The sequence below is a fragment of the Rattus norvegicus genome, chromosome 1 (assembly GCF_036323735.1).
Source record: "Rattus norvegicus strain BN/NHsdMcwi chromosome 1, GRCr8, whole genome shotgun sequence".
In the NCBI taxonomy this organism is placed as follows: Eukaryota; Metazoa; Chordata; class Mammalia; order Rodentia; family Muridae; genus Rattus; species Rattus norvegicus.
In genome coordinates, this window is record NC_086019.1 from 254,813,161 (window position 1) to 254,840,963 (window position 27,803).

Below are 27,803 nucleotides of genomic sequence, written 5' to 3' on the forward strand. Positions count from 1 at the left end.
TGCCAGCTTCACTCTTCAAATGTTCACGAGCTGGGATTTCTAGAGGCCAAGAGAAAAGAAGAAAGGATGCCAGGAGAAAATCAGGAAGCTGAATCATGGCGGGAGGAAAAGGCCTTGGGATCGAACTGGGAGGAAAATGAGCCTGAGCCACCGGGATTCTCTTCGGGATTGAAAGAGGGAAGGGAGGGGGGTGGGGATTTGGCTCAGTGGTAGAGCGCTTGCCCTGGGTTCGGTCCCCAGCTGCGGAAAAAAAAAAAAAAAGTGTACTCTAGGGCTGAGTATCGAACCTACCTACCACTTTGGGCTGGGGATTTAGCTCAGTGGTAGAGCGCTTGCCTAGGAAGCGCAAGGCCCTGGGTTCGGTCCCCAGCTCCGAAAAAAAGACCAAAAAAAAAAAAAAAAGAGGGAAGGGAGTCGCCCAGAGCTGATTCCAAAGAGGAAAAGGTCGCATTGTGTATGAATTTAAAATACAAGAATGTCAGACTTTATTTCTTTTTTTTTTTTTTTTGGTTCTTTTTTTCGGAGCTGGGGACCGAACCCAGGGCCTTGCGCTTCCTAGGTAAGCGCTCTACCACTGAGCTAAATCCCCAGCCCCCAGACTTTATTTCTAACGTGAATAACATAGTCTCATTTTTACACGCGAAGTGTAAAATAGAGGTGGACCTGCTTCTAAAAAAAAACGAACGAGGGGTTGGGGATTTAGCTCAGTGGTATAGCGCTTGCCTAGGAAGCACAAGGCCCTGGGTTCGGTCCCCAGCTCCGAAAAAAAAAAAAAAAAAAAAAAGAACCAAAAAAAAAAACGAACGAACGAACAAACAAACAAACAAACAAACAACAACAGTAACAAAACCTTTAGAGGTGGCAACCCCATAAGGGGAATCCCAAAACTGAGGAAGTAGAGGCAGCAGGATCAGGAGGATTTCAAGATTGTCCTCAGTTACATAGCAAGGTCAGTCTGGGCTATGAGACTCCCATCTCAAAAGAAAATACGGAGGAGAAAAAGTCACCTCATCTTAGAGTTCCTGGACAGCCAGAGCTGTCACATAGAGAAACCCTGTTTCGGAATAGGGTTAATTAATTAAAATGAAATTAAAGTAGGTGTGATTTTGTGATTTTTCTATGCCAAAATTCAGGGACTCCCCAAGAATGGGGTTCACCATCACACTGAAACGTACATGAAGGGGATACAGTACAGTGGCTGAATATGTGCTTGGTGCAATACCACCAAAAAATAAAAAAAAAAAATTAAAAAGGTCACTGGGAAGCTTCTTGTAGATAGTTTGGGACTTTCATGCCATACAAACTTTCTGTACAAACTTTCAGAATGTGGTCTTGTTTAGAATAAGTCTCCTTGAAGAGGTGATTAAGGATCTCAAGGGGAGATTATCCTGGATTAAGATGAGCCTTAAATCCAATAATAGCCTTATAAACCCAAAGAGAAGGCTAGGCAGAGGACACTGCTGACACAGGCTAGCCTGGACTGATGGCTGGGACCCCAGCACGTGGGAGGCTGAGGACGGAAGGTTGTTGAGAGTTCCAGGCCACCTTAGACTATGTTATGAGTTATATACGAGCATATCCTGGGCTACAGTGTGAGATTCTATCTTAAAATGCAGGGGCTGGGGCTGGAGAGACAGCTCAGCACCTAAGAGCAATGGCTATTTTTCCAGAGGTCCTAAGTTCAAATTCCCAGCACCCAGATAGTGGCTCACAACCACCTACAATAGAATCCAATGCCCTCCTCTGTCATGCAGGCACCCGGACAAATAAAGCACTCATAAATAAATAAATAAATAAATAAATAAATAAATAAATAAATAAATTTTAATTAATTTATTTTATTTATATGAACACACTGTTACTGCCCTCAGAAGAGGGCATGGGATCCCATTACAGATGGTTGTGAGCCACCATGTGGTTGCTGGGAATTGAACTCAGGACCTCTGGAAGAGCAGTCAGTGTTCCTAACCACCTCTCCAGCCCATAGATAAATATTTTAAAAGAAAAATTTAAAAACAAACACTCAAAAAAAAACCAGGGGGCCTATGAGATGGGTCTGTGGGTAAAGTTAAATGCTTTCTAAGCCTGATGGGCACCTTGATCCCAGAACCCACGTGGTGAAAGAGACCTGACCTCATAAAGGGTTATCTTAGGGGTTGGAGAGATGGCTCAGAGGTTAAGAGCTCTTCCAAAGTTCCGGAGTTCAATTCCCAGCAACCATATGGTGGCTCACAACCATCTCTAATGGGATCTGATGCCCTCCCTCTTCTGCTGTGCAAGTGTGTGTGTGTGTGTGTGTGTGTGTGTGTGTGTGTTGCACACTATTAATCCCAGTACTCAAGAGGCAGTGGTAGGAGATGTCTGAGTTTGTGAGCCGACTGGTCTACACAGTGAGTTCCAGGACAGCCAGGGCTGCACAGAAACATCCTCTTAAAAAAAACCCAAAAACAACATTTACTTTATATTAATTTTGAATTTTTTGTGTAGTTGTGTGTGTTTCCACGTGGGTGTGTACAGCAGTGTCTGCAGAGGGCAGAGGCATCAGATCTCCTGGAGCAGGAACAGTAGGTAATTGTGAGCTGTCTGCCTGGGTTCAGGGAACTAAATTCAGGTCCTCTAGAAGGGCAGTGAGTGTTGGAGACTTTTGTTTGTCTGTTTTGTTTTCAGACACAGTGTCGTCCCATATCTCTCTGACTGTCCTGGAACTCACTGTGCAGTCCAGTCTGACCTGGAACTCATAGAGAACCTCCTGCCTCTGTTTCCTGTCAAAGATGTGCAGTATCATGCCCGGCTTGTAGAATTCTTTCATCCAGGAAGAAACGGGGGCACAGAAGTTTAAGTTCAAAGGGAAGTTGACAAAGTAAATATAGCAGAATTATACAAAGAAAAGAAATAATGAAATATATTGTATGAAGAGGACCTCCCCTAAAGTCAATGCATATTTAAGAACTGATTATAAGAGATGCTCTTCCAGAGATCCAGACCTCAATTCGCAGCAACCACATGGTGGCTCACAACCATCTGTAACAGGATCCAATGCCCTCTTCTGGTGAGTCTGAAGACAGTGACAGTGTACTCACATACATTAAATAAATAAATAAATCTTTTTAAAAATTTGAATATTGGGGGGCTGGAGAGATGGCTCAGCGGTTAAGAGCACCGACTGCTCTTCCAGAGGTCATGAGTTCAATCCCCAGCAACCACATGGTGGCTCACAACCATCTGTAAAGAGACCCGATGCCCTCTTCTGGTGTATCTGAAGACAGCTACAGTGTACTTATATATAATAAATGAATAAATCTTAAAAAAATAAAATATTTAAAAAATTTTGAATATTGTCAAAATTAACTGTGGGAAATTCCTTAAATCATCCACTTAGCAAATCCAACTGAGAGAGCTTTTCCTTCATCCAGAGACACTTCGATGATTAAATACTGGGTTTGGTGTTTACTTGACTTGCTTGTTGGGTTCCCGTTGTAAATAATGCTTGGTTTTGGTTTCTAGACAGGGGCTGGCCTGGAACTTTTCTATGTGAACCTAGCTGGTCTCAAGTTCACAGATACCCCTGCTTCTAATCCAAAGGGCTAGAAGGAAAGACGTGGTACACTATGCCCAGCATGAAGAATGCTTGAATCAATAACCGATGACATCATTGACTTTCTGTGGCTTAGAATAGATTTGTCTCTCACCGAGGACACACAGGTAACTTGTACTGGCCCCAGTTTAACCGTGCCAGTAAGAGGAATAAGAGAGTTCCATTGTAGCTCCTTTGTAGCCTGGGGAAATCCTGTCTTGAAAATCCGGAGACAGGGGGCTGGAGAGATGGCTCAGCAGTTAAGAGCACTGACTGCTCTTCCAGAGGTCCTGAGTTCAAATCCCAGCAACTACATGGTGGCTCATAGCCATCTGTAATGAGATCTGATGCCCTCTTCTGGTGTGTCTGAAGATAATGACAGTGCATATACGTTAAATAAATAAATCTTTAAAAAAAAAAAAAAAGAGGGGCTGGAGAGATGGCTCAGCGGTTAAGAGCACCCGACTACTCTTCCAGAGGTCCTGAGTTCAATTCCGAGCAACCACATGGTGGCTCACAGCCATCTGTAAAGAGATCTGATGCCCTCTTCTGGTGTGTCTGAAGACAGCTACAGTGTACTTATATATAATAAATGAATAAATCTTAAAAAAAAAACTAGTTATTTAAAAAAAAAAGAAAGAAAGAAAAGAAAATCTGGAGACACAGGGAGAGGTAGGAGAGACAGACAGACAGATGGACGGACAGATGGACAGACAGAGCAGGGTGGGGCGGGATGGGAGGAAAGATTCATTGTAATTGAAGTTCAGATCTATTTACTGCATGTACCTCCTACTCAGTGCTAGCTATTCCAAATGGAAGGTAGTGACAGCAGTTTCAAACTTTCAAAGAGCATTTGCGGTCCATGCTTTGGTCACCCCAGGCCTTTCCTAGACCATTAAAGATGGAGCCAATCTTATTCACTCCTTCCCTGGTTTTTATTTTTGTACTGCTTTTTTTTTTTTTGTCCGGGGGTGGTGGGGACAGGCTTGATGAGAAGAAGTCTCTTATATCCCAGGCTGGTCTCTGATTCATTATGTAACTGAAGATAACCTTGTCTATGTAGTGTGTGTGCGGGTATGTGCGGGTATGTGCGTGTGTGTGTGTGTGTGTGTGTGTGTGTGTAAGCCAGAGTACCGTGCTAGGTATCTTACTATATTGTTTTCCACCTTATCTTATATATATATTTACATTTTTTCTGTTTATTATTTGGGTGTGTGCTTGGGTGTATGAATGCAGTGTCCCTTGAATGGAAGCCGAGGACCTACTGTAAGAGTTGGTTTTCACCATCAGTTATGTGTGTCCCAAGAATCCAACTGAACGTCAGGTTCGGCAGCGAGCGCCTTCGCAAACCCCTCTGCATATGAACCACTGATGCTTTGTTTTAAGTTTTTGTTTGTTGTTCGTTTGCTTTTTTTTTCTTTTCTTTCTTCTTTTTTTTTTTTTTTTTTTTTTTTTTTTTTTTTTTTTTCCGAAGCTGAGGACCGAACCTAGGGCCTTGTGCTTTCTAGGCAAACGCTCTACCACTGAGCTAAATCCCCAACCCCTCATTTGCTTTTTTAAGACAGGGCTTCTCTGTGTGACCCTGGCTGTCCTGGATCTCACTCTGTAGACCAGGCTGGCCTCAAACTCACTGAGATCTGCCTGCCTCTGCTTCCTGCCTGCTGGGATCAAAGGTGTGCACCAGCCACCATGTGAACCTGCCCCACTGTTTAGCTTATTTTTTATTTAAAGATTTATCTATTTTTATTTTACTTGTATATGTGAATGCCTGAGAGAGAGACAGAGAGAGAGAGAGAGAGAGAGAGAGAGAGAGAGAGAGAGAGAGAGAGAGAGCAATTGAACAAATGCTGGTGTCCTTGAAGAGCAGAGCAGGGCACTGGATCCCCTAGAACTAGAGTGGCAAACTGCTGTGATAGCAAGCGTTCTCACTTTAGCCATCTCTCCAGCCTGATCTTTCTACCTCTACCTCCTAAGTGCTGGGATTACAGCCGTGGGCCAAACTCCTGGGTTTTATGGTTGTCCCTTATTTGGGGGTCTTTTATTTTTTGTCATGATCTTACTGTGTAGCTTCTGCTGGCCTGGAACCTGCTATGTAAACCAAGTGAGTCTCGAGCTGGGACTAAAAGAGAGCGTCGCTATGCTCTGCGCGTTTTTTGTTATTGTTTTTGAGGTGTTGTGTTTTGTTTTTGAGACATGGTTTCTCTGTGTAACAGCCCTGGCTGTACCGGAACTTGCTCTGTAGACCAGGCTGGCTTTGAACTCTCAGAGATCTGGATGCCTCTGCCTCCCAAGTACTGGGATTAAAGGCATGTACCACCAACACCCAGCTGCTTTTTGGGTTTTTTGTTTGTTTGTTTGTTTTGTTTTGTTTTTTGAGACAATCGTCTGCTTTACATTGCAGACTGGCCTTGAACTTGTGGGTAATCCTGCTTCAGCCTCCCCAGGGCTTCCCAGACCGTTCCAGACCTCTATTTTTCTTTTATAAGTACTTATTTAGTTTTCAATCATCTGTATGTGTGTGCCACATGTGTTTCAGTATCTATAAATGACAGGTAGATATCCTGGAGCTAGTGTTAGAATAAGGTGTGAGCTATCCAATGTGGGAATTGAACTTGGGTCCTTCTGGAGTAATAAACACTCTTGACCACTGAGGCATCTCTCTGGCACTGGACTACTGATTCTTAACCCATCTCAGGCAAAGATCCCAGCATGAGCGTCTGATGTCCATGCAGAACAGTCCACATGTTGATCATAAAGTCTGGAGAAAGTAAGAGGACTATACACCTCCAGAGTGCCCCGCCCTCCTCATCCTGCACAGACTAGGTCTACCTCACTCAACAGGTTGGGCTGGATTTTTCTGATGGGCATCTATCCATACAGAATATAGCAAGAGTATGGGAAAGTTCGAGGGAAGGTTTCCTGATCGGGAATGATGAATGATCCCTTCTGGACATGCTGTTCCTGTGGGAAATGACAACCACAGGAAGGATATGGGTGCATACAGCTGACTGTGTGTGTGGGGGGGGGGGGGCAGGGAAAGGGAATGTGTGTTTGGAGACCAGAAGCGAATATTGAGTGTCTATGTGTTTATTCAGAGGCTAGAGGTGGCCACTGTGTGTGTGTGTGTGTGTGTGTGTGTGTGTGTGTGTGTGTGTGCGCGCGCGCGCGCGCACTCAAACATGTGTGTGTGTTCGGAGGACAGGTGGACACTTATTGTGTCCTATCCTTCTCGGCCTTATTCCCTGAGACCTGGATCTAGGCCGGCAGTCAGCAAACCCATGATCCTCCTGCCTCTGAAGCCCCTCGGAGCTGGGGATACATAGGTGCCCTCAGTCCTGCAGCCCTTTCTGTAGTGCTGGGATAGGAACAAGTGGTCTTCCTCATGAAGCTTTTCTTCCAGTCCCCATTGCCTATGAAACTGCAAGTCTCCCAGCCCCTGGAGAGCTAAGCTGGGGAAGGGGTAGGAAACTCAAGAGTCACCTCAGACTAGGGGACAGGGCAGAGTCCAGGGAGAGACGAAGGTGGGAACCAGGTGGACTAGAGGGGTGTGTGAAAGTGGGAGAAGGGCTGGAACTGAGGGAGGAAGAACAGATGTGGTCAGGTGTTGGTCTGGAGAAGTTCTTAGTAATGAGGGTGGTTCATGGCTGGATCCCTGCATTCGGGAAATTGAGGAGGGAGAGTAGTGAGTTTCAGGCCAGGATGAACAACAGTTCGTTCCAGGCCAGCCTCAGCTACCCAGATCCTGTTTGGAGAAAGAAAGAAAGAAAGAAAGAAAGAAAGAAAGAAAGAAAGAGAGAGAGAGAGAGAGAGAGAGAGAGAGAGAGAGAGAGGGAGAAAGAAAGAGGGAGGGAGGGACGGAGGGAGGGAGGAAAAAGATGGTTCAATAGCAGTGCAAAAGAGTCCCAGCTCAGAGGGATCTCCTGAGGAGCCTTGAGCCATCGGAGACAGTCAGGGGAAGGGAACATATAAAGAGTGGTTATGGGGGTTGGGGATTTAGCTCAGTGGTAGAGCTTGCCTAGGAAGCGCAAGGCCCTGGGTTCGGTCCCAGCTCCGGGGAAAAAAAAAGAACAAAAAAAAAAAAAAAAAAAAGAGTGGTTATGGCTGGGAGGAAGCAGGCGTGGATGGTGCTTGAAGTGCACTGTGGGAACACAGGGCGACAGCCTGAACAAGCACACCACCAGGGAGAGTCCCGGACACGCACCGGGCACGTGGCCAGCTGTAATGCCCAGTGTTTATTGTCAGCTGCACAGAAGTTATAATCACCTAGGAGACCGGCCTCTGGCATACCGGTTGGGGGTTGTCTTGATGGCACTGAGGTGTGAAGACCCAGCCATTGCCTGACTGGAATCCTGGACTGTGTGAGTGGTGAGAAGGACACACACATTGCTACAATATGGCTAGCTCTCTGGAGTTCCAACCTCCGACTTCCCCTGGCTGGGGGGGGGGGGGGGGACTATAACCTTGAATTGTGAGCTGAAATAAATCTTTTCTCTCTTAGTTGCTTTTGTCAACATTCTGCCACAGGGATCAAATAAGTAACTAAGCCACCAGCCACATATTTCAAGAGGGTGTCGTTGGGCTTCAGCTATTTTTCAAGTAAGTCCTCACGCCATTAAAGCGCTTGCCATGTGAACACTAGCACCTTCGTCCGGACCCTGAGTACCGGCACACAAAGCAGGGTGTAGTTGTGAGGGTGGACTCCCCGTGCCAGGGAGGCAGAAGCAAATGGATCCCTGGAATTCACTGGACTGCCAGCCTGGCCACATCAGTGAAGCTCAGGGTCAGTTAAGGGCCCTAAGTTAAGTTCTCAGTTCAGGGTTGGGGGGAGTGGGAGGGGGAGAGGGAGAGAGAAAACACAAGCTGGGTGGTGGTGGCACAAGTCTTCAATCCCAGTATTCAGCAGGCAGAGACAGCCTTTAATCCCAGCACTTTGGTGGCAGAGAGACAGGTGGATCTCTGTAAGTTCGAAGCCAGCCTGGTCCACAGAGTGAGTTCCAAGACAGCCAGGGCTACATAGAGAAGCCCTGTCTCAAACAAACAAACAAACAAACAAACAAACAAACAAACAACAAAGGCAAAGCAAAACACATGGAAAAAAAAAGTAGACAACTGAGAAACAGAGTAGATGTCAACCTCTGGCCTCCAAATACATGCACAACACGTGCACTACACACACAGACAGAGACACGCAAATACATACGTACACCACCCAAATACAACAGATGAGTAAGTAAGCAGGTATAGTGGTGCATGTCTATACTCATAGTACTTGGAGACCAGAGGCAGGAGGATCACAAGTTCAAGGCCAGCCTGGTCTATACATTAAGTTCTATGCCAGTCAGGGGTATACAGGGAGACCCTAGCTAAGAAAAACAGGGCAGTGGGGAGTCAGGGGATGTAGCTCAGCGCTTGCTTGGCACGCCGAAAGCTCCATCTTTAGCCCCCAGCATGGCATAAATGGGATCTGTGGGCACTTTTGCTGTCCCAGCATTTGGTTGGTAAAGGCAAGAGGATCAAAGTTCAAGGCTATCAACAACTTCATAATTTCAGGCCGTACTAGGACATGAGAGACCATCTCCAATTCAATACGTATGCTTCTAAAGCCCATTCTGTAGGCTGGAGAAGAAACCTGGAGGTGTGACACCAGCTTCCATTCACACTGGTAATACTTCCCAGGCTCGCAACACAAAGTATAATCCACCCTTTTGTAGGTTTCGTGGAAGACACCAGAGTGGGTAGAGAAGCCGTGGAGATGGGCTTCTTGGGAAGACAAGCCACATAGAGTCAGGAGACAACTGTAATATTCTGAGCTCGTAGACATCAGGGCTAGCAAAATCAAAGGCAACACCTTTGAAACCTGGCCTATACCTAGAGGAGCGACGACTCGAGGCTCCCTTTGGTTTTTGAGAGTCTGCTACACAAGTAAGGTTAGCACCCCCGGGTGCTGTCCAAAGCCCCAGTTTGGGTTGCCTTCCCTTCAGCCTGACCCAGAACATCAACAGTACCTCTGAGCTCTTGTCTTCTAATGTTCCCTCCTTCTCCCAGCGACAGCTACTGACCCCTCGCTTTCTCCCAATTTTCAAGATAAAACTGGACTAGGTCAAAGAGAGCTACAGGAAGGGCTGGAAAGGCCAGCTTGTTTGGGGAAAGGGCCTTGTGATCAGACTGAAGGGTGTGGGCTGGCTAGAGTTCTTTTTCAAACATCTATTTCTATTTTATCAATGTGGGTATTTGCCCCCACTCATTATGTGCGCTGAATTCATGCCTGATGCTCTTGAAGCCACAAGAGGGCGCCAGAACCTTTGAAACTCGACTTCAATAGGGGTTTCAAGGAACCACGGAGGTGCTAGGAGCTAACTCTGATCCTCTTCTGAAAAAAGTGTTTCTAACTGCTGAGCCACCTCTCCTGCCTTCTCTTTGAAAAGGAGTTGGAAGTGAAGCCAGCTTAAGGGTGCTGTAGGCTGCTCAGGGCTGGGTGGGGTCTGAGGAAAAGCATTATTAGAGTTCAGCTTAGATGGATCCAGGCCAGGCCAGAGGTTGGGGTTGTTAGTGTTGGGGTTGCATCTGGAATAGACCGAGACAAGTTCCTCATTCAGCAGCATGCTGGAGCCTGGGTCTCACCCGCATCTGCAGAGCATGAAAGTCTTGGACGGACTCTCCCTTTCTTTACCTCAGAAATTGCTTTTACCAGGGGCCTTCCCCACAGGGGCTGCTGGGGGATAATGGGGAGGAACCAGATCTGGGGCTCCAGAGGAAACTGCTGACCACTGTTTCCTGAGTTCAAATACTGAGTTCCCCTGTCTCTTGGGCCCACCCTTTTTCACCAGAGCAGAGCAGGGCAGGGCAGGGCTGGGCCTGCACCTGACTCTCTTTCACTGCTACACACAGTGCACACGGAGTGAGCCAATGTTCAGTTCAGTCTCAAAACTAGTGTCCCAGGACCCAATAACTCGACACAACCTCACTGCTACCACACATTCATTTTCAACACACCCTCATTATATACCTAAGAGCCTCCTCCATGTACCTCATGCTTCCTTTGCCTTCTCAGCTCTAAACCCCTTGCACCCAGAACTGGTTCTGGTAACTAAGAGGCCTCCATTGACACTCACTGAATGAATTTTCCAACACACGTACATAAACATACATACACACATCCACATTAACATGTTACTTACGTACATTTATACATATACCCAGGATCCCCTCGGCTTGTAGTCATATGCATAAATACACTGGCACACTCAGGCAAAAAAAAAAAAAAAAAAAGAGGCCAAAAGCACACTGTAGACCAAACACCTGCAGTTATTTCCTAGCACTCTAATGAGAAAGCGGTGGCCAATGTCCTTGTCAGGCTAGGCCAAGCCTCTGTGTGTGTATGGGTGTGTGTGTACATGTTCATGTGTAAATGGTCCTTGGGGTCTTGAGGACCTAGGCTGGCAATAGGACAGGTAACTGTGGAGGGGGCTGCGAATATGTCAGCCAGACACGTCTTTCCTCTATTATCTTTCTTCTGACATCAGAAGCTGAGGCAGAAGCACACTGAAGAATGGTCCAAGGCTTCCCCAGTCAGGATAAAAACCATTGGGTATCATGGAGGCCTCAAGCTGTAACCCACAGCAGGGTCTACCTTATCTTGAGTCTCTTCAATGTAGGGAAGTAGGCCTTGGAATTAGCAGCTAAGAGATGCTATCTCTCCCTATGGAACTTAGGTGGCCACAACCAAAGTTGGCCAAAGACAAACCTTTCTGCTTCTCTCGTAATCCTTCAGCAGGGGCCATGCGGGTGGGGGTGTGGGGTGTGTGGGGGTTGGGGGAAGGCTTGTTTAGACCTCAACTGAATTGAGCGGTTGAGTTTTCTTTCTTATGAGTCTCCCAAAAAACAAAGAGCCTTACAGTCTCTAACTGCCCCAAGGTCCTGCAACACAATTTCCTTCCAAGGTCCCCTTCCCCACATCTTCAATCAGGGCTTTCAGGAGCCCTGCTTAAGAGCTATAGGTGAGGGGCAGCAGTTGGAGTGGGGGTGTCTGAGGAAAGACCACATCTAAGGTATTGGGGCTAGGGTGGGATTCCTAGGAAAAAAGTCTGGAACCTGGAGTTAAAGGCAGACTCAGGACAGCTCCGCTGAGAAATGGAGGAAGGAAGGAATTCCTGAAAAAGCCTGCCTCCCACTGAGCCCACTGAGGCATTTTGTATGTGTAGCCCTGGGAGTCACTACACAGACCAGGCTGGTTTTGAACTCATAAAGATTCTCTCCCCTCTGAGTGCTACCATGCCTACAAACTTTACCAATGACTACCCAGAACACTCTCAAACCAAAAAAGTCTCTTTATTGATTGGTTCCATACATGACTCAAATGGCCAAAAAGAAAAAAGAAAAAAAGAAAAAAAAAAAAAAAAGAAAAAAAAAAGGAAAAAGAAAAAAAAGAAAAAAGAAAAAAAATAAAGAAAAAATAGAGGGAAAAAATCATTACAGTGGGGATGGGACATCCACTTCATCTCGCCCTTTACTTTGGCTCCTGATAGCATCCTCGAAAAAGTGGCTGGCACGGAGGATGTAGTAGGGCCCAAGGGACACCATAATCCAAAAGGGAGAATGGGGAGAGAGGCACCCACACACCCTGGGACTGCCCACAACAAGAGGCAGTTAAACCATGAGCCACAGAACCCTGCTTTTGGCCTCTCCTCACTCCGAGCCTCACATGCTCCAACTATGAAATGGAGCTGAGGACACGGCTGTTGCTCCTCCATCTAGGAGGGGACACGGGGAGAGGAATGTCTGCTCCAGCGTGGGGGAGGACAGAGGCCCTTTCCTCCCTAATGGGCTTAAGCAGGATGACCTCAGCGGCTCCTTCCCCTCAGTCAGAGAGGTTAGGACTGGATGCACAGTTTGAAGGGCTGGGAGAGGAGAGTTCTGGAGTAGAGTGGACAAAGACCTATTCCTGACACTGAGACAAAAAACACGGCGACAGACAAATGCTCCCTTCCCTCTGTGCTCCCAGAGGGAGGGAACCTCCCCACCCATCCAAAACAGCTGTTCTAGTAGAGGACTGTAAAAATACACACTGTGGAGGGGTAGGGCTGGAGAGACTCACAAGACTGGGAGGCCAGGCCAGAGCCCTGGAGGCTGGGGAGACAGACAACAGGGGGTTGTCAAAAGATGTGGTCACCAATGATCCCATCCCCAACCAATGATGGACATCCTGCTCCAAGCTCATCACCCCAGAGTGGGGGAAAGAGAAGAGATAGCGAAGTGTCTCCTTGGTCTGAAGGGCTCAAACTGTATAAAATGGTATGCATACTCCCCTGCTCGACTCTCACCGCCACCTGGGTCCTAGACCCTCCATCTGTCAGAAGAAGGGAGGTGGCTGGATTTCCAACAGGGGAATAGGGAACATGAGTGATTTTTTTTTAATTTACATTTTTAATAATATTATTTTTTTTTAAAAACTTGGAGCTGGGTAAGTGGCAAAAGGGAGGAGCCCAGAATTTTACCCTCTGTTGACAGCCGCCTAGGGGAAAGGGCATTCAACCAAGGCCCCAACATTTAGCCCCTAAGGGCTGTGGGTATAAACCCCAGGCTCAAAGGGATAAATCAGGAAGATGGGGTACCCAGAACCTGGGGTACGAATGGGGACAAATGCCCTGGGGAGAGGAGGGTCAGGACATTTCTCAGAAGCCCAGGGTCCATATAGGCATCCACATGAGTACCCCCTTCCCCCAAAAGGCTCTGCAGGGGCCAGGCCCAGCCCAGGGCAACTCGGGGGCAAATCTTGGCACCTGCCCCCAGCGAGTCCAGTCCCTCCCTGAAGTGGGTAGATGGAGGTTGCCCATTTCAGACGCCCAGTCTCTTCGTTCTGGCTTCTGCTCCCTGGAGCTGTGAGGGGTAGCAGGCAGAGACCTGGGTGGCCGTGGTAGGGCCTTTACTGGGAAGCCTGTGACGTGGGGTTCTCCGATTTGCTTTCTTGGCTGGACGGAGGCTTGCTGTTCCAGGGGCTGTTGGCGCCCAGTGCAGGGGAGTTGTTAAAGCTGTCCTCGTCGTCAATGCCGTTGGCCGCGTCAAACTGGGTGTTCTCCAGCCGAGTGATGAGCCTCTCGTCCTCGTCCCCGAACTCCCCGCCCATCAGGGTGGGCTCCCCCACCACCATCACATCCTGAGAGTGGCGGAGGTCCCCAAACATAATCGGGGCAGGGGCTCGCCCGACCCAGGGCGGCAGATATCCCCAGAGCCCCCATACCCTCCCTAGAACACCCCGACCCCTCTTCATACCCAACTCCTGGATCCCTTCCCACAAAAGGACTCCAGAGCATCATAGCCTTTAGCCCCTACCCACCGAATTCTGGGAAGAAACACACTTTTACTCCACTAGCTCCCTACTCCATCTCCTTTGGATTTTAGGGACCCTTCAGCTTCTGTCCATATGTTGTAGGAGTGAGCAGACCAAAACTGAGGGAGGTGACTGTGTTATGTGCACTAATGTGCATGTATGTATTCTACACATGCAACATCCAACTCTGCAGATCCTTCCACCAGTGAGTGCGTCCTGATGGTATATATGTACCTGCCACACAGAATCTGCTCTGAACGTCTTATGTTCTCACAGCAGACTCTGCTGTCCCATGCTCTGTGTGCCTACGGCTGAGACTGTGTGATCCCGGCCATGCATGTATGTGTCTGGCAAAGCTTGTCTCCTGAGTGGAAGGGGTCAAGTCATGCTGGCTCTATAGTACATGGGGAAAACTGACTTTGCTTCTATGTCTGTGAGTGGGCTCAGGCTCAGACTGGGGTCAGGGGTGAGCAGTGGGGCAGCCCAGAAGAGAAGAAAGCCGAGATGCTTACAGGTACCTGGCTGGAGAGAGCGAAGGTGCTGGCTGGGCTCTTCTTCTTGCTGTTGCTGTTGTTGGTGTTGCCGCCCCCCGAGCTCATGGTGCTACCCCCTGACATCTTCCGTTTCCTCCGTTTGCTGGGCTGCTGTCGTGCAGGCTCCGCTGTGCCGGAGAAAGAAGACTCAGGTGGGAGAGGGTCCTGGACCCCTCTTCTCCATTCCCACTCCTCAGAAGCCTGCCTTTACCCTGTTCTCAGTCTTGTAGTCCCAGGAGTAAAAAAGGAACGGAGGGAACTTCATGTCAGGAGGAGATAAGGGTTACAGCCTCAGGTGTCCTGTCAACAGCCTGCTGAGGGCGGGGGCAAGGCACTCACCGGGAGGTGCTACCATCCGCTGCCACTTCTGGAAAAGGCAGGTCTTGAGGCAGTCTCGGGGGCTGAGGCTGTAGGTCTTGTGACGGGACATGAGTTCCTGCATGGGCTCCAGTATCACACAGAGCTGGGGGTAGACCAGAAGGTGATAATGTGAGGGGAGAGACCTGGAGCTCAAATAAGAGAGGCTGGGACAAAACCGAAGTGGTCAGAGGCTTACTCGGAGGTAGTTGAGAGTGGAATTGGACAACCCACACCGGGTAATGTTTTTGGAGAGCTGATCCAACATCTGGGGGTCCTGGGCCTAGAGAAGGGGAAAGAAAACTGGCATCTGGTCACCCGAGCACGTGACATAGTAAGAGAAAGGGGCTAGTAAGTATTAAACCCGTCTCTCCCCTCTATTTTAAGTTCAGGAAATAGCACAGCCACTCAACCCTGCTGCTGCTAGCCTCCCCCTTATCTTAGGTCCTGCCCACAACTCACGTGCATGGCCAGGATACTCCTGGGGATGAGCTCTCTGTGCTGCCGGATACTGAAGTGCCATGTCTTTATCCGCATCATGTCGTCAAACATGAACTCCAGGTACAACCGGCCTTCCACACACACCTGGGGATAGGTTTGTCATACCCCTGCCCCCTTAGCCACACACACAAAAACGTGCCTCTAATAGCTCTCCCTCGGCTCACAGCTCTCCCCTGCATACACTTCCGCTACCTGTGCGAGTATCTAGGTGTGTAACTGCTGCAGCATGCCCCTCCCCATATACCTGTCATACCTGTCCTTTACCCACTCACACACCACAGTAGGAAAGCTTAACAGATCCTCGTCCTTTTCCCAAGTAGCCAGAGAAAAGCCCATCTGCTAGAAGCTCTATGAGAGCAGGCTCTCGTTCACCGTATACCTCGGGGACCCGGGGAACTGAGGTAAATAAACCAAACAAGTATCTGCTGGCCACTCTGCCTGCCCTCCCTTCTCTTCTCATCTGGCTGCTTCCCTTCAGGTTATGCTTCCTCGGGGGAACAGCTGGAGTACACGATGGGAAAGAGGAAATCAAATCCAGGTGCCCGGGGGTGGGTTCCATATCCTGTCGGTTTGCTGACCTGGGTAAACATGGGTTTGCCATGCTGGGTCACCATGCTGCCCTGGTCACAGTCGAGGGACACGAAGTTGCTGTGGAATGCCTCCTTGGGGTGCTTAAGTACGTAATACAGCTCCGTAGCACCCCCCTCGAAAATGCTTCGGAAGTAGCGTGGTATCAGGGTCCGGCCAATGGCTATAGAGACAGGACACGTCCTTCAGGACAGAGATGCTTAAAAAAGGACCAAGACAGACCTCCTAACCCTTCCAGACTTGCAGACTGTGGAGAAAGCTAACACTCCTTCTCACAGAGGGCACTCACTATATCTCTTTGGTCCATCCTCCAGGCAGAAAGTGATGGTCAGCATAGCATCATCCTCGAAGAACTCGGTCGTGAAAGCGTCCCACCAGAGATTGTCACACTCCTGAAGAACCCAGAGGTGAGCATGTGTGTGATAAAACATCCCACAGGGATGCTCACCTAGACACACACCCCCACCCCCAAATCTGTTTCCTTCGCCATACCTCTGTCCAGTTCTGTAGTCGTTTGTTAAGTTCAAATATTCTATAGTCTGTCTGGTTACCATATGGCGTGTGCCTCCTGTGGAAGGAAGGGAGAAAGGGAGGAAGGGAGGTCAGTGGCAGAGCCATCCTATTCACCCCCTTTCTGCACACACGCATGCAAAGGAAAGGCTTCCTTACTGGCTGTACTCCACTTACCCTATCCCAGGCTCCAGGTATGTAGGTGGGTACATGGGAGTTGGGCTGTGTAAAGGAAGAGATTGTGAGAATCGTGGTGGAAGGGGAACTAATGGAGCAGGCGGGGACGTCCCAGTCTCCTTTCAGGAGGTTTACTGTCTAATGAGGACTAGGAAGAAGGAAAGAACTCACCCCACATCCCGATCCAGCATGGTGCCGGGATGGAAGGGAGGGAAGGCGTTGCCGTTCGGGGGCTCCTTCGGGGAGTACAGCTTGAATGACTTTGAGGAACAACCTGATAGAGAGAATGGCACAGATCCCCTGAGCTTCTTTGGAGCTTCCCTGGAAGCCTGCTAGACTGTATAGGAAGGGCTGGTCTTCTGGAGTCTCTGCCCTGGTTACCAGACGGTGGTAGACTAGAGAAGGGGGACTATCCTTTTTTTTTTTTCCGGAGCTGGGGACCGAACCCAGGGCCTTGCGTTTGCTAGGCAAGCGCTCTACCACTGAGCTAAATCCCCAACCTAGGGGGACTATCCTAAAGATCACCTCTCACCCCTTCAAAATCTAGCTCCCTTCTTATTTAACTAAGAAACTGGGAGTGGGGCTGGAAACCTGGCTAGGAGTAAGAGCATGAACCGTTCACTCGGCTGAGGACCTCAATCTGGTTCCCAGCAATTCAGGCTACTTACAACCTACTGTCACTCTAGCTCCCAGGGACATGACACTCTCTTCTGGCCTCTGTGGGTGCCTGCACTTGTTTGCACATACTCCAATACCCCTCTCCCCATAATTAAACATAAAACAAAACTTTAAAGAAAGGAAGGAGCGGGCTGGAGAAGTGGCTCAGTGGTGAAGAGCACTGACTGCTCTTCCAGAGGTCCTGAGTTCAAATTCCAGCAACCACATGGTGGTTCACAACCATCTGTAATGGGATCTGATGACCTCTTCTGGTGTGTCTGAGGACAGCTACAGTGTACTTACATATAATAAATAAATAAATCTTAAAAAAAAAAAAAAAGAAGAAGAAGAAAGAAAGAAAGAGCAAGCAAGCTGGGAGGGAGTACTCAGCCCTTCTTCCAGTTCACACTCAAGATCCTGTTGCCTTGGCTGAGCCTGAACGACATGCAGGGCTCAGCGGCAAAAAGGAACACCATGACACAGAAAAAAGACCAATGAGACATTAAAATCCCGACAAACTTCCTTTTTTTTTTTTGGTTCTTTTTTTCCGGAGCTGGGGACCGAACCCAGGGCCTTGCGCTTCCTAGGCAAGCGCTCTACCACTGAGCTAAATCCCCAACCCCCAAACCTCCTTTTTTAATCTGTAGAACTTCATTCAATTCTCATAATTTTATGAGGCGGCGGGGACTGACAATAATATTACCATTTCTAAGACACCCATTTTCAAGATATGTCAACTGAGGGCTCCAAAGGGACTAGCCAAGAACATACCATCAGTAACCAGCAAAGCTAGGACTGGAGCCTAGATACTCTAGTTCCTAACCTCTGATCTCCTTTTATCGTGTGTTCAAGTGACCAAGGTGGGGGCAGAGGGATTTAGGGATTCTTCGTTCTTCCTGGGCCCTGCAGGGTCTCAGGAGGACAAGGGATAGAAAGATAAGGGGGCTGGTGTGCCTGTTGGGTGGGGCCCACCAGATAAACAGTTGAGCTTTCAGCCTCCCCACCAACAGCCACTCCCTTATCAGCCCAGCCCCCATGCCCACACCTATACTGGGGTCAAGTATTGTTTCCAGACCAGAAACTCAAAGTCTAACGCTTTTTCTGGAGACCTGAGGTGGGAAGGAAGTAGCTGAGCCTCTACTAAGATAGCATTCTACTTACAAAGGGAACAGAGAAGCCGAGGAAAGGACCTAGGTTCCAGCAGCTCAGTCTAGGAGGCAAACGCAACTAGGAGGTCTCTGTGGTGTACATGGGCATGTGCAGGGGTGGGGGTGCCCCTCCTCCACTCTGTGAAGTGGCATATACACTTCCTGGCACACTAGTTTCTGACTGCCACAGTTAAATTCATACTTGGATAGGAGCCAGTTACCCAGGCAACCCTACTCTTCCCCACCTCACCAGAGAAGGGGGGAAACCGAGGCACAGACTCCAATGTTCTGACCGTTTTTTTCACTTTATAGCCCTTAAAACTTGATTGTACTTTGAAGGTTACCTGTGTTGGCTGCATCTGAGCCCTGTCCCCTAATTTAAACATAAATCTATTTTCCTCCTGGGGGGGAAGAGACAAAGGAAGACCCTGTGCCAACATGTGTCATTTAATTTTCTCTCCAGGGGCCCCATATTACAACATGGGCAGGGGGGGGGTCCCAGAGGGGCCCAGACTACAGTCTCGAAAGGTGCCAAGAGCCAGAGCTTGTATGTACCTGCACACGCGTGTGCCTCATCCTGCCCAGCAGGCTTCCACCTTCAGCTCGCCCAGCTCGCCCCAACACGCCTACCAAGGGCTGGAACCCAGCAGCCCCAGGCAGTATCAGGGCGCCCACAAAAAGTCCTCCTCTTACACAGGATCTCCCACAGGGCCGCGTCCCCATGCTCTTAAGCACTCCCACACTGTTTTTACAGGCTAGTCCTGGACTAAACCTGTGTTTCAGGAAAGCCATTCTGTCTCTACTCAGCCTCCAAGACTCTCCATTCAACAGAAAGTCGGAACTTATGTAGCCCACAGAGGGCCGAGCCTATGTTTCGAACCCAAGAGTCTGCTTCCTCAGAAGTGGCCCTCATCTCTTCTTGTCTTAACTACCTCTGCCCTGCATTTCTGGGTCTCCTAAAGTAAAACATCAGCTCAAGAACTTGAGAAGAAGAGCAGAATTCCTCACAGGCACTGTTGGGGTTTAGGTTAAAAGTTCTGGGGAGCTAGAGCCCAAACTCTGGAGACTCTATTTACACCTCAAGTGAATGGGCGCAAACTCCGCATCTCTCCAAGAGCCATAGCAACTCTAGGTAGCTCCAGTCCAAGGGGCTGGGAGTGAGAAGGGGGGAGGGACATCACCCTGACCATCTGTCCCTGTTGCTGCCTGTCCACAAGGGAGGAATACAGGGACCAAGGTGGGGGTAGGAGTGAAGGAGATGTGTTTTCCAGCCCTAGGTCAACACCTGCCCCTCAACAATCTGGAAGCCTTTAGGAAGGGGTTGAAAAGAGCTCAGAACTAGCAAAGTTTGCTCAGGTTGGAAGCAGCATCCTGGTCTGAGAAGGTACCTCCGGTTGGGCATTTCCATGGTAACCAGACTGACCCGAAGGCAGGCCTACTCCCTTTCGGGGCTAACCAGAGGTCAGCAGGTTTGTAGCCCCCATGCTAAGAGCTGAGGCACTTCTCCCTTTGCCAACATACCAGGCCTGGGCTAGACAGAGAGGGCCTTTTGCCCACCCCAACAAGCTTTTAAGGTGTCCAGACTTACCTGGGAGAACTGAGGGGGTCAGGGGAGGTGCGGGGAGCGCCTGGAAGTCCTCAGGGACCCTGGCAAGGGTGAGGACTAAGGTGGAGCCAACTTCAGCAGCTCATGTCCCGAGTGGGACAGGCCGGTCTGGCTGGGAGCTCCACTCCGCAGGCCGCACAAAGACTCGCATGCACAGCCTCCGCCCGCCCCGCGGGGTCCACAGCCCGGGGGGAAAGTTACAATGGCCACTGGGCCGGGGGCTGGGGGCCAGGGGGCCGGCCTGGGGGGCGGGGGGCCGCGGGGAGTCCGGAGCCTTCTTTGTTTGCAAGGTTTCCCTCAACAATGGCTGCTCGGCTCTTTCCTCTCTCCTCCTCCTCCTCGGCTCTGCCCGCCGCCGCCTCTCGCTGCCTCTGCCTCCAAGCAGCCCGCCCGCCCTCCCTAGGCCACCGGGCCCCTCTGCAGGGGAGGCGGGAGAGGCAGGGCCCGGCACTCACACTCACTCACACTGGCACACTCAGACACACGCAGCGCCCGCCTGCTCCTTCCTTTCTCCCTTTCTCTCCCTCCTCCCTCCCTCTCCTCCCTGCTCGCTCTCTGAGCCTCTCTCCGAAGGAGGCCCCAGGGCGGGCGGAGGGTGGAGCTGCCCCGCCGGCCCCGCCCCCTCCCCGCGAGCGAGGAGGAAGAGCGGAGGGAGGGAGCGAGGAGGGACTGCTGAGAAAAACAAAAGAGATTGAGACGGGGGACTGGGGACCGAAGAGATCGGGCTAGGGGAGACCTGGACCGAGGGGAGGCCAGGGGAGACCAGCAGCGAAACGTACCCTCCAGAGCCACATGAAGGGGTGAAGGGAGGTGCTAGCCTCTGCAGACTCCTAGTATCTTAACCCAGTCAGCCAAACCTCCCACAGATCCCTTAGGTTAAAATCCGGGCCGAGCTGCTGCTACTCTGGGGTCCTCTGGAGAAATCCAAGAGTAGCTAGATGGGAAGCTTGGAGGTTTACTTTTGACGGAACCACATTTTTGAGTTCAGCTTGTAAATATTAGAAAAAAGATTGGACACTCCAGGCTTCCCTGCCCCAAACACAACCAAGCCCCAAGCCCTGGATTAGATTCTCTTTATAGGGAACACCCTTCCCGGACACCACCCCTGAAGCCACGTGGATGCCAGGGAAAGTGATGTTGTCAGAGTAAGGAGGGCAAACTTGCCTATCCAAGGGTCTACAGAAGGGCCCTCAAAAGGGACTATAGAATCCTTCTCAGGTCTTAATAAAGCTGTTTGGTTAGTGCGATAGGACTTGCTTCATCTCTCTTCCTAGTGGAAGAGATACTTCTGAAACTTCCCTGGAAGTCCAGGCCCTACTACTTTAGACAGAAAAAAGAAACACATACACAGACGCAACTTGAAGAAGGCCCCCCTACCCTACTACCCTCCTTCCCCAACTCTATTCAGGAACAATCAATACAAGGATGGACGGGGTTTTTCGTGGCATACACACAGAAGTAAGAAAATGATACTATTGCACCTGGCTCTGCAAACATGCTCTACACATAAATTACACTTCTCACTGTCACATAGGTCAGCATCTGATGCACACTCCTTAAACCCTACATACACCCATAGCCCAGGGATGCGCACGTAGACAAATTCGGAGTTAGCTAAGAGCCCAGCCTCCATGTTTACAGGTGCTAGGACCATGCGTGTATCCCGACCTTACACACTGAGACTGTTTTATTACTTGCTGAGTCTGGAACATGCTGTCACATGGATATCCTAATCAATTATTACACAGAGATTCTCCAGAGCCTATCTTCCCTGGAACCTGTTCTCAATCACAGCCTGCTCATATGCTATACTCTAGCTTTCACAAACACTGAGGTCTATGCCATTTTAGCCAGAACCTGCAATATACAGCCTACCACCAGGATACAAGACATTCCTTTTAGCTTGAAAATTTAGATTCCCAATTCTGAAATAAGAAACACTCCTCCTCTTCCTCCAACAACAACAACAACAAAAAGAAAAAAAATGCCTGTCATTCATTCGTACCTTCTAAACTGATCTGGACAGAGTAGAACACACCCGGAATCCCAGTACTTGGGGAGCTGAGTAGAAAGATTTCGATGAGTTTCAGAACAGCCTGGACTACACGGAGTCCCATGGCCAGCTTCAGCCATATGAAGAGACCATTTTACAAAATGAATACGTGTTTTTGGATGTGGTGGCACAAGCCTTTAATCACAGCACTGTGAGTTCAAGGCCAGCCTGGTCTAAATAACAAGTCCCAGGCCAGACAGGGCTACAGAATGAGTCCGTGTCTTAAAATAAACACATACACACATGGAGCATGCGGACCTGGGCATTGCCAACACGCAAGAGGTAGAGGCAGAGGAAGAATCAAGGAACTCAAAAACGGCCTCAGCAAAAACACAAATAAACTTCCCAAAGTGTGTCGGCAGCCATCACCTGAGCGCACGCGCACACACACACACACAGATACACGGGGACATGTGCACAGGAGATCAAATGCACAAACATCAACAGAACAAGTGAGCCAGGAAGGCTTGAAGTTGGAAACCTGGACTGGTTATAAACCCTTTCCTGGAGCCATGCAGCCATTCCTAGTCCCATTCCCTGCCCCCTCCAGGATTCAAATGACTGTCCACATAGGGATGGGGGAGGCCCAGAGCTCAGAACCCCCCACCTTGCCTGTCTAGTCAGACAGGAGCCACAAGGGGCCTCCCCTCTCCCTGTGAGAGGAGCTCTTAAGCACCAAGATGTATCAAGACTCTGACCTATCATTCAAAAGGCTCTCAGTTCCTTTTCTGTAGCAAGTCTGCTCCTGCTCTGACCCAGTTCCCCCAGTGCACAGGGCAGAAAAGGTCCAGTCAACGGTACTAAGTCTATGTCAGAAGGCCCTAAAAATTGATTGGGGGGGGGGGCAACAAAGAATGACAAAGGGGAGAGAGGCCTAGGAGTACTCCTAGAGGTGGGGGCTCAAAGAAAAGCAGCCCACAGTATGAGGTACCAGCACTGCCCCCTGCCCGGGCCCCTGACCCAGGCCTCCAGTGTGCCTGCCCCCCTTCCTTTGTCTGTGCCCGGCCTCCCGTTGGCCTGGCGCTCTGCCATCCTCCTCTCCTGGCTCCCAGCCGCCACCACTGCTGCCTCCTCCCCTCCCCCTACTTCTCCCTGCCTTAACCCTTCTGAGCTACATGCTGCCCTAGACAGGCCTTAGCCCCTCAGCATCCTGCCCAGGGAGATGCTCCTTCGCAAGGCTTGTTCCTGTTTCAAGTCATTTAGCCTCGAGATGTTGTTCTTCACCGGAGGAGCACCAAGGGGGCTGGAGGGGTGTGTACATGTGTATCCTGTGGTGTTTCTGCGTGTGTATTCATGTGGCTGTGTGTGCTCTGGCTTCCCTCAGTCACATGTGTGGGGCATGTGCTGTCTGTCAGGCTGGGGGAGGAGGAGGAGCCCAGAGACAGCAGAGCACAAAGGAGAGACTCAGGCAGGCAGACTGCCAGAGTGCCTAGGCCCCAGGACTGCTCAGAGTGGTGCTGGTCCTCAGACCTAAACTGCTATATGCTGCTAGAATGCCCTTGGTTGAATGAAGCATGTGCTCTTACCCATATATGCAAGGCTGTCGCTTCCCCTCCTTACCCCAACTCCTACCATTCTCCACAGACAGGCCTCACTCACTTTAAGCCCTTTCCCACGTGGTCTCCTCTTGAAGTCTAATGTCTATCCATTCACCAAGACACATCAGTCTATCAGACTTCATCATCAAGAAAAAGATGCTCTCAGCTATCCTGTGCATGCGTGTGCGAGCTCACGCTCCCCCCCCCCTCTCTGGCAAGCTACCATACTACAAAAACAATGTGAGTTTTGGAACAGTGACTGAAGTTGCACATACACACCCCTGGGCATGGGTCCTCTTCCTGTCTCCATGAGGAACCAGTCTCCCACTGATGCATGCAGGTACTTTGCCCTAATTCCAGGACCAATCTCCCATCTTACCCCAGCCTGACAACTTCTCCATATAAAACCCCCAAGAATAAAAAAATTAAGTTTCAGTCAGGCGGCGGTGGTGACACATGGCCTTTAGTCCCAGCACTCAGGAGGCTGAGGCAGGTGGATCTCTGAGTTTGAGCTCGGCAGTTCCTCATCTATAGAGTGAGTTCCAGGACAGACAGAACTGTTACATAGAGAAGCCCTGTCTTGGGGGTTAAGTTTCAGCCCACTAGCTTGTTTAAAGCTTTGCCTTACTTTGGGTTCTCTTACATGATACTGTAGGGAGAAGACCCACTGGTGGGCCAAGAGCATGAACTATCTTGTCTAACATTGGCCAATTGCAGAAGAGAAAACACACACACACACACACACACACACACACACACACACACACAAACATACACATCAAACTGGTGGGAAGGATATGAGGCTAGGGAGATTCCTCTCCTCCTCCTCCTTCCCACCCTCTGTAGCAGGAGCCGGGGGTCCCCACACCCAGATGCTCCACAAGGTTTCTATCCCTTCTCCTAGGCCCTATGCCCCAAAAATGTAGCTTCAGCAGTCACTTTAAGTGTCGGCCCAACCTAGTCTAATTTGGCCAGGGTCACATGATTTCCAAGGAAGATTCTGCACTGGCAGCTTCCCTTGGGGGATGGTGTTTGTGTGAGTATTGGGGGGCTGGAGGGCCCTAGTTCTGAAGTACAGGCTTCGCAGAATACAGGACATACAGACCACTGTATTACTTTACTAGAGATAGCTGCCTCCATCCTGGAAGGTAGGCCAGTTTGAAGACACAAGAGTTATAAGGAGGGGGCAGACTATATTCTAGTATTCTCTTTAGACTACCTCTCCCATCACAGGGTTCAACTTTTTCCTCTAAGCACTTGTAGAGCCCACACCCCGACCCTGCGAGAAAAATCTCAAACACTCTCAGACACAGGTGTTCCCTGGCAAGATCTGATACCTGTTAGGGAACGTTGGGATTTGAATTTGGGTCCTCAAGTGTTCACTTTGGGGGGGGGGGGTCAAGCATTGCTCCCCCAACTCAAAATTGCAAACCACTCAACTTCATGCCCCACCTGGAACTGCTACATTCCCCCTCCCACGAAGACAGAGCTAGCAGACCCAAGGGCCCAATTATCTGACACCCCCTAGGAGTGCTTTCTGTCCCTCAGAGGGCCAACCTTCCCTGGCAACAGACAGGAAAAGTTAAAGGGGGGTAAGATGGGCTCCAATCAACTCCTCCCCCAAACAGCATCCTAAGAAACAGCCCGAGGGGGGGGGTGGATGTCACAAAATATGTAAGAGGCAATAAGCAGCAGGAAAGGGGGGGGACCCAAATCAACCAATCAGAACTCTACGATGACCCGAGGGGGGGTCAAAAGTCCAAAGTCACTTCTGATTGGCTAACACCCTGGAATTCTGGGAATTTCAGTCCCCCCATCCCTCCCCAGTTAGCCTCCCCCCCTCAAAAAAAAAAAATACAAGCCATCCTTAGCACCCCCTTCCCGTGCCGCTGGGCAGCTGCGCATTTATACAGAGCAGAAAACCCGCCCCCGACTGAGGCCCCACTAACTCCATACTGTCCCCGACCCCCACCATGCCTTCGACGCCCCCCACATACAAATTATCGCCAAACCAGGGGTAAAGGGGCCCAGAGGGAGAGAGGGGCCAAGCGGCCTTGAGACCCACTCACCAGGACAGGCACAGCCCACTGACATCTTCACATCGCCCGCTGCTGGGGGCCCAGCCGAGTCACGATGCCCGCCCCTCGCAGGGACAGGCTGGGCATGAGCCGCTGCCGCCGCCCGCGGCCCCCGTTGCCCGCGCCGCCGGCCCGGCCCGGCCTTTGCCCGGTGCGGGCCGCCCCTGCCTGCAGCGAGGGGCCTGTCAGGCGCGGAGCAAACAGGAAGGAAGCCAGGCAGGAAGGCGAGCTGCCTCTGCGTGTGTACGCGCGGGTGTGCGTCCCCGGAGTGTGTGTCCGTGTGTGCGCGTGTGCGTGTGCGTGTCTGTGCGCTCCCGCCGCCCTCCCCGCCGCCGCCCTCGCGCTCGCTCCCGTTCGCGCGTCCTCTCCCTCTCGCAGGCGCCGGCTCTCCGGCCAGAGTCGAGCTGGGCCGGGCTTTATTAATATGCTAATTGTCCTGGTAGTGGGAGGGGAGAGCCGTGTCAAAGTGACCCGGGCGAGCGCGCCTCGAGCGACGACGTGCGTGCGCTGCGCGGCGAGGGGCAGGGAGCGCTCCCGGGAACCGCATGCATGTGACGCAGCTCTTAAAAAACGAGACGGAGGCAGAGACCCCGGTGAGGGCGGGCGCTTGGGAGCGGGAGGAGGCGAAGCCTCACGCTCGGCGTCCGTCCTCCGGGTGCGCGGGGTTGGGAGCGTGGCTGAGCGGGAGCGGGAGCGGGGATTGGGGGAGGCGGAGCCTGGGTGGGCAGTGAGGTGTACCCTCTCTCCACCCCCGGGAGGGATGGGGCTCTGACCCCTGCCTGTGCTCTTCGCTGAGACCCTAGCCGTATTCTACAGGCCCTGTGTGACACGCTTCACCCAAAGCTGGGTGGGAAAAGGAGCACTATCCTAATTCTCAGAGCAACCCCTAGACTCATCCCTTTCTAAATTAACCAGACCATGCCTGCTAAACCAGTTGGGACTAGAGCTAAAAGGGTTAATTAAGTAGGGACCCCGCCCTCCCCTGCCTAAGGGCCTGAGGTCTGCATTTTGCAAGGGGACACAGGGCTATGGTATGACCATTAGGCTGGGGGTTGGGGGGGGGCTAGGAAGGCCATCCTTTCCTCTTGCAGCTCTGACGCACCAATTAAGACACTTCCCTTCCCCCACTTTCTCCTTCCAGCCCTGGAACCTTCTACCCACCCACCCCCATCCTCCGCCCCCTGGAAGCAGCTCTCTGTTGAGGGTTTTGGAAGTGGAGAACAGGAAGCCTACTCCTTTAGTGCCCCCTACCCATAGGGACAGAGGCCACGGCGCGGGCTGGGGGTGGGGCATCCTGGACAGTCTGTGTAAGAAACACTCTTCCAAAGGGAGAACCCTCCCAACCTTCAGGCAGTCCTCAAGGACTCCTCAACCCAACCCTTAGAGGGGAAGAACTCTTCCATCCCTTCCCCAAAGCCCAGCCCTAGCTGCCTCATAAACAGGAAATACCTATTAGCGGGGAGGAGGGGAACTGCTTGAAGGAGTTCCGGGGGGTGGGGGGTCCCCAAGCCTTAGCTTCTTTCTAAGGCTTCATAGTGTATTCCGTGGGTAGATTCTGGGAACCTGGGCTGGTATCTTCTCTCTAAGGTTTCTGAGCTAGACTGAGTAGATTGGCTTCCCTTTGTTGCTAAAATGGGGATTGGTTGACCAAGGTGTTTGATTTCCCTACCCCGACTTAAGAGTTTGCACAGGTGGCTTGACTGTCCAGGAGACGGTTACAAATGTGGAGGCTAAGGTGCTATGAGACCAAGTACCCCAACCTTAGGTTTTTGCTAAGGAGCAAGAAACTATGGAAGGAGAGCCTGAGGATTGAAAGGAGGGCGTGCCTGGGAATGAGAATACCCCTCCCCCAGCGTTGAGAATAGGAGTTGCTCCTCGGGATTACTCCGCTTGAAGTCGTCCCCGTCCCCACCCCCACCAAGGGCATAGAAGGACTTGACAAAAAAACATCCACACACCAGCATTTCCTTGGCAGCATCCTCTCTGCCAGAGTGCATCTCCTTTCCACGTTCTTTCAGAGGTCAGCACTAGAGGGAGCAGAGAGGACCTAAGGCAACAAAATAGCCCAGGGTTCTGGATGCTTAGATTTGAATTCCAGCACAACCCCCTCATGAGCTGAATGGCAGCCTACAGCCCCACCCTGAACTCCCGGCTTT

The 27,803-nt window shown here is 50.6% G+C and overlaps 2 protein-coding genes across 5 annotated transcripts in view; one reads left to right on the forward strand and one right to left on the reverse strand.

Annotated features, from left to right (window-relative positions):
• Ldb1 (LIM domain binding 1) lies at positions 1 to 25,771 on the reverse strand. 4 transcript variants are annotated; one of them, XM_017589289.3, is made up of 11 exons: positions 25,639 to 25,771; positions 16,739 to 16,841; positions 16,568 to 16,612; positions 16,373 to 16,448; positions 16,170 to 16,272; positions 15,871 to 16,043; positions 15,254 to 15,376; positions 14,991 to 15,074; positions 14,774 to 14,897; positions 14,414 to 14,562; positions 1 to 39 (listed from the first exon to the last, which is right to left on the reverse strand). In XM_017589289.3, the coding sequence occupies exons 1-11, from the start codon at positions 25,661 to 25,663 to the stop codon at positions 16 to 18; spliced, it is 1,029 nt and encodes a 342-aa protein (XP_017444778.1). In that variant the 5' UTR covers positions 25,664 to 25,771; the 3' UTR covers positions 1 to 15. The 4 variants fall into 4 exon arrangements, with proteins under 4 accessions (XP_017444778.1, XP_006231556.1, XP_006231555.1 ...); XM_006231494.3 differs by lacking the exon at positions 1 to 39 and adding an exon at positions 12,978 to 13,727 and having other exon boundaries at positions 14,420 to 14,562; XM_006231493.3 differs by lacking the exon at positions 1 to 39 and adding an exon at positions 12,978 to 13,727.
• The window catches only part of Ldb1l (LIM domain binding 1 like), a 4,912-nt gene continuing 2,811 nt past the window's right edge, over positions 25,703 to 27,803 (forward strand). Inside the window, exon 1 of the mRNA XM_039101427.2 lies at positions 25,703 to 26,240. Coding sequence (XP_038957355.1) covers positions 25,703 to 26,240 — 538 coding nt within the window. The remainder of the gene's footprint in view (positions 26,241 to 27,803) is intronic.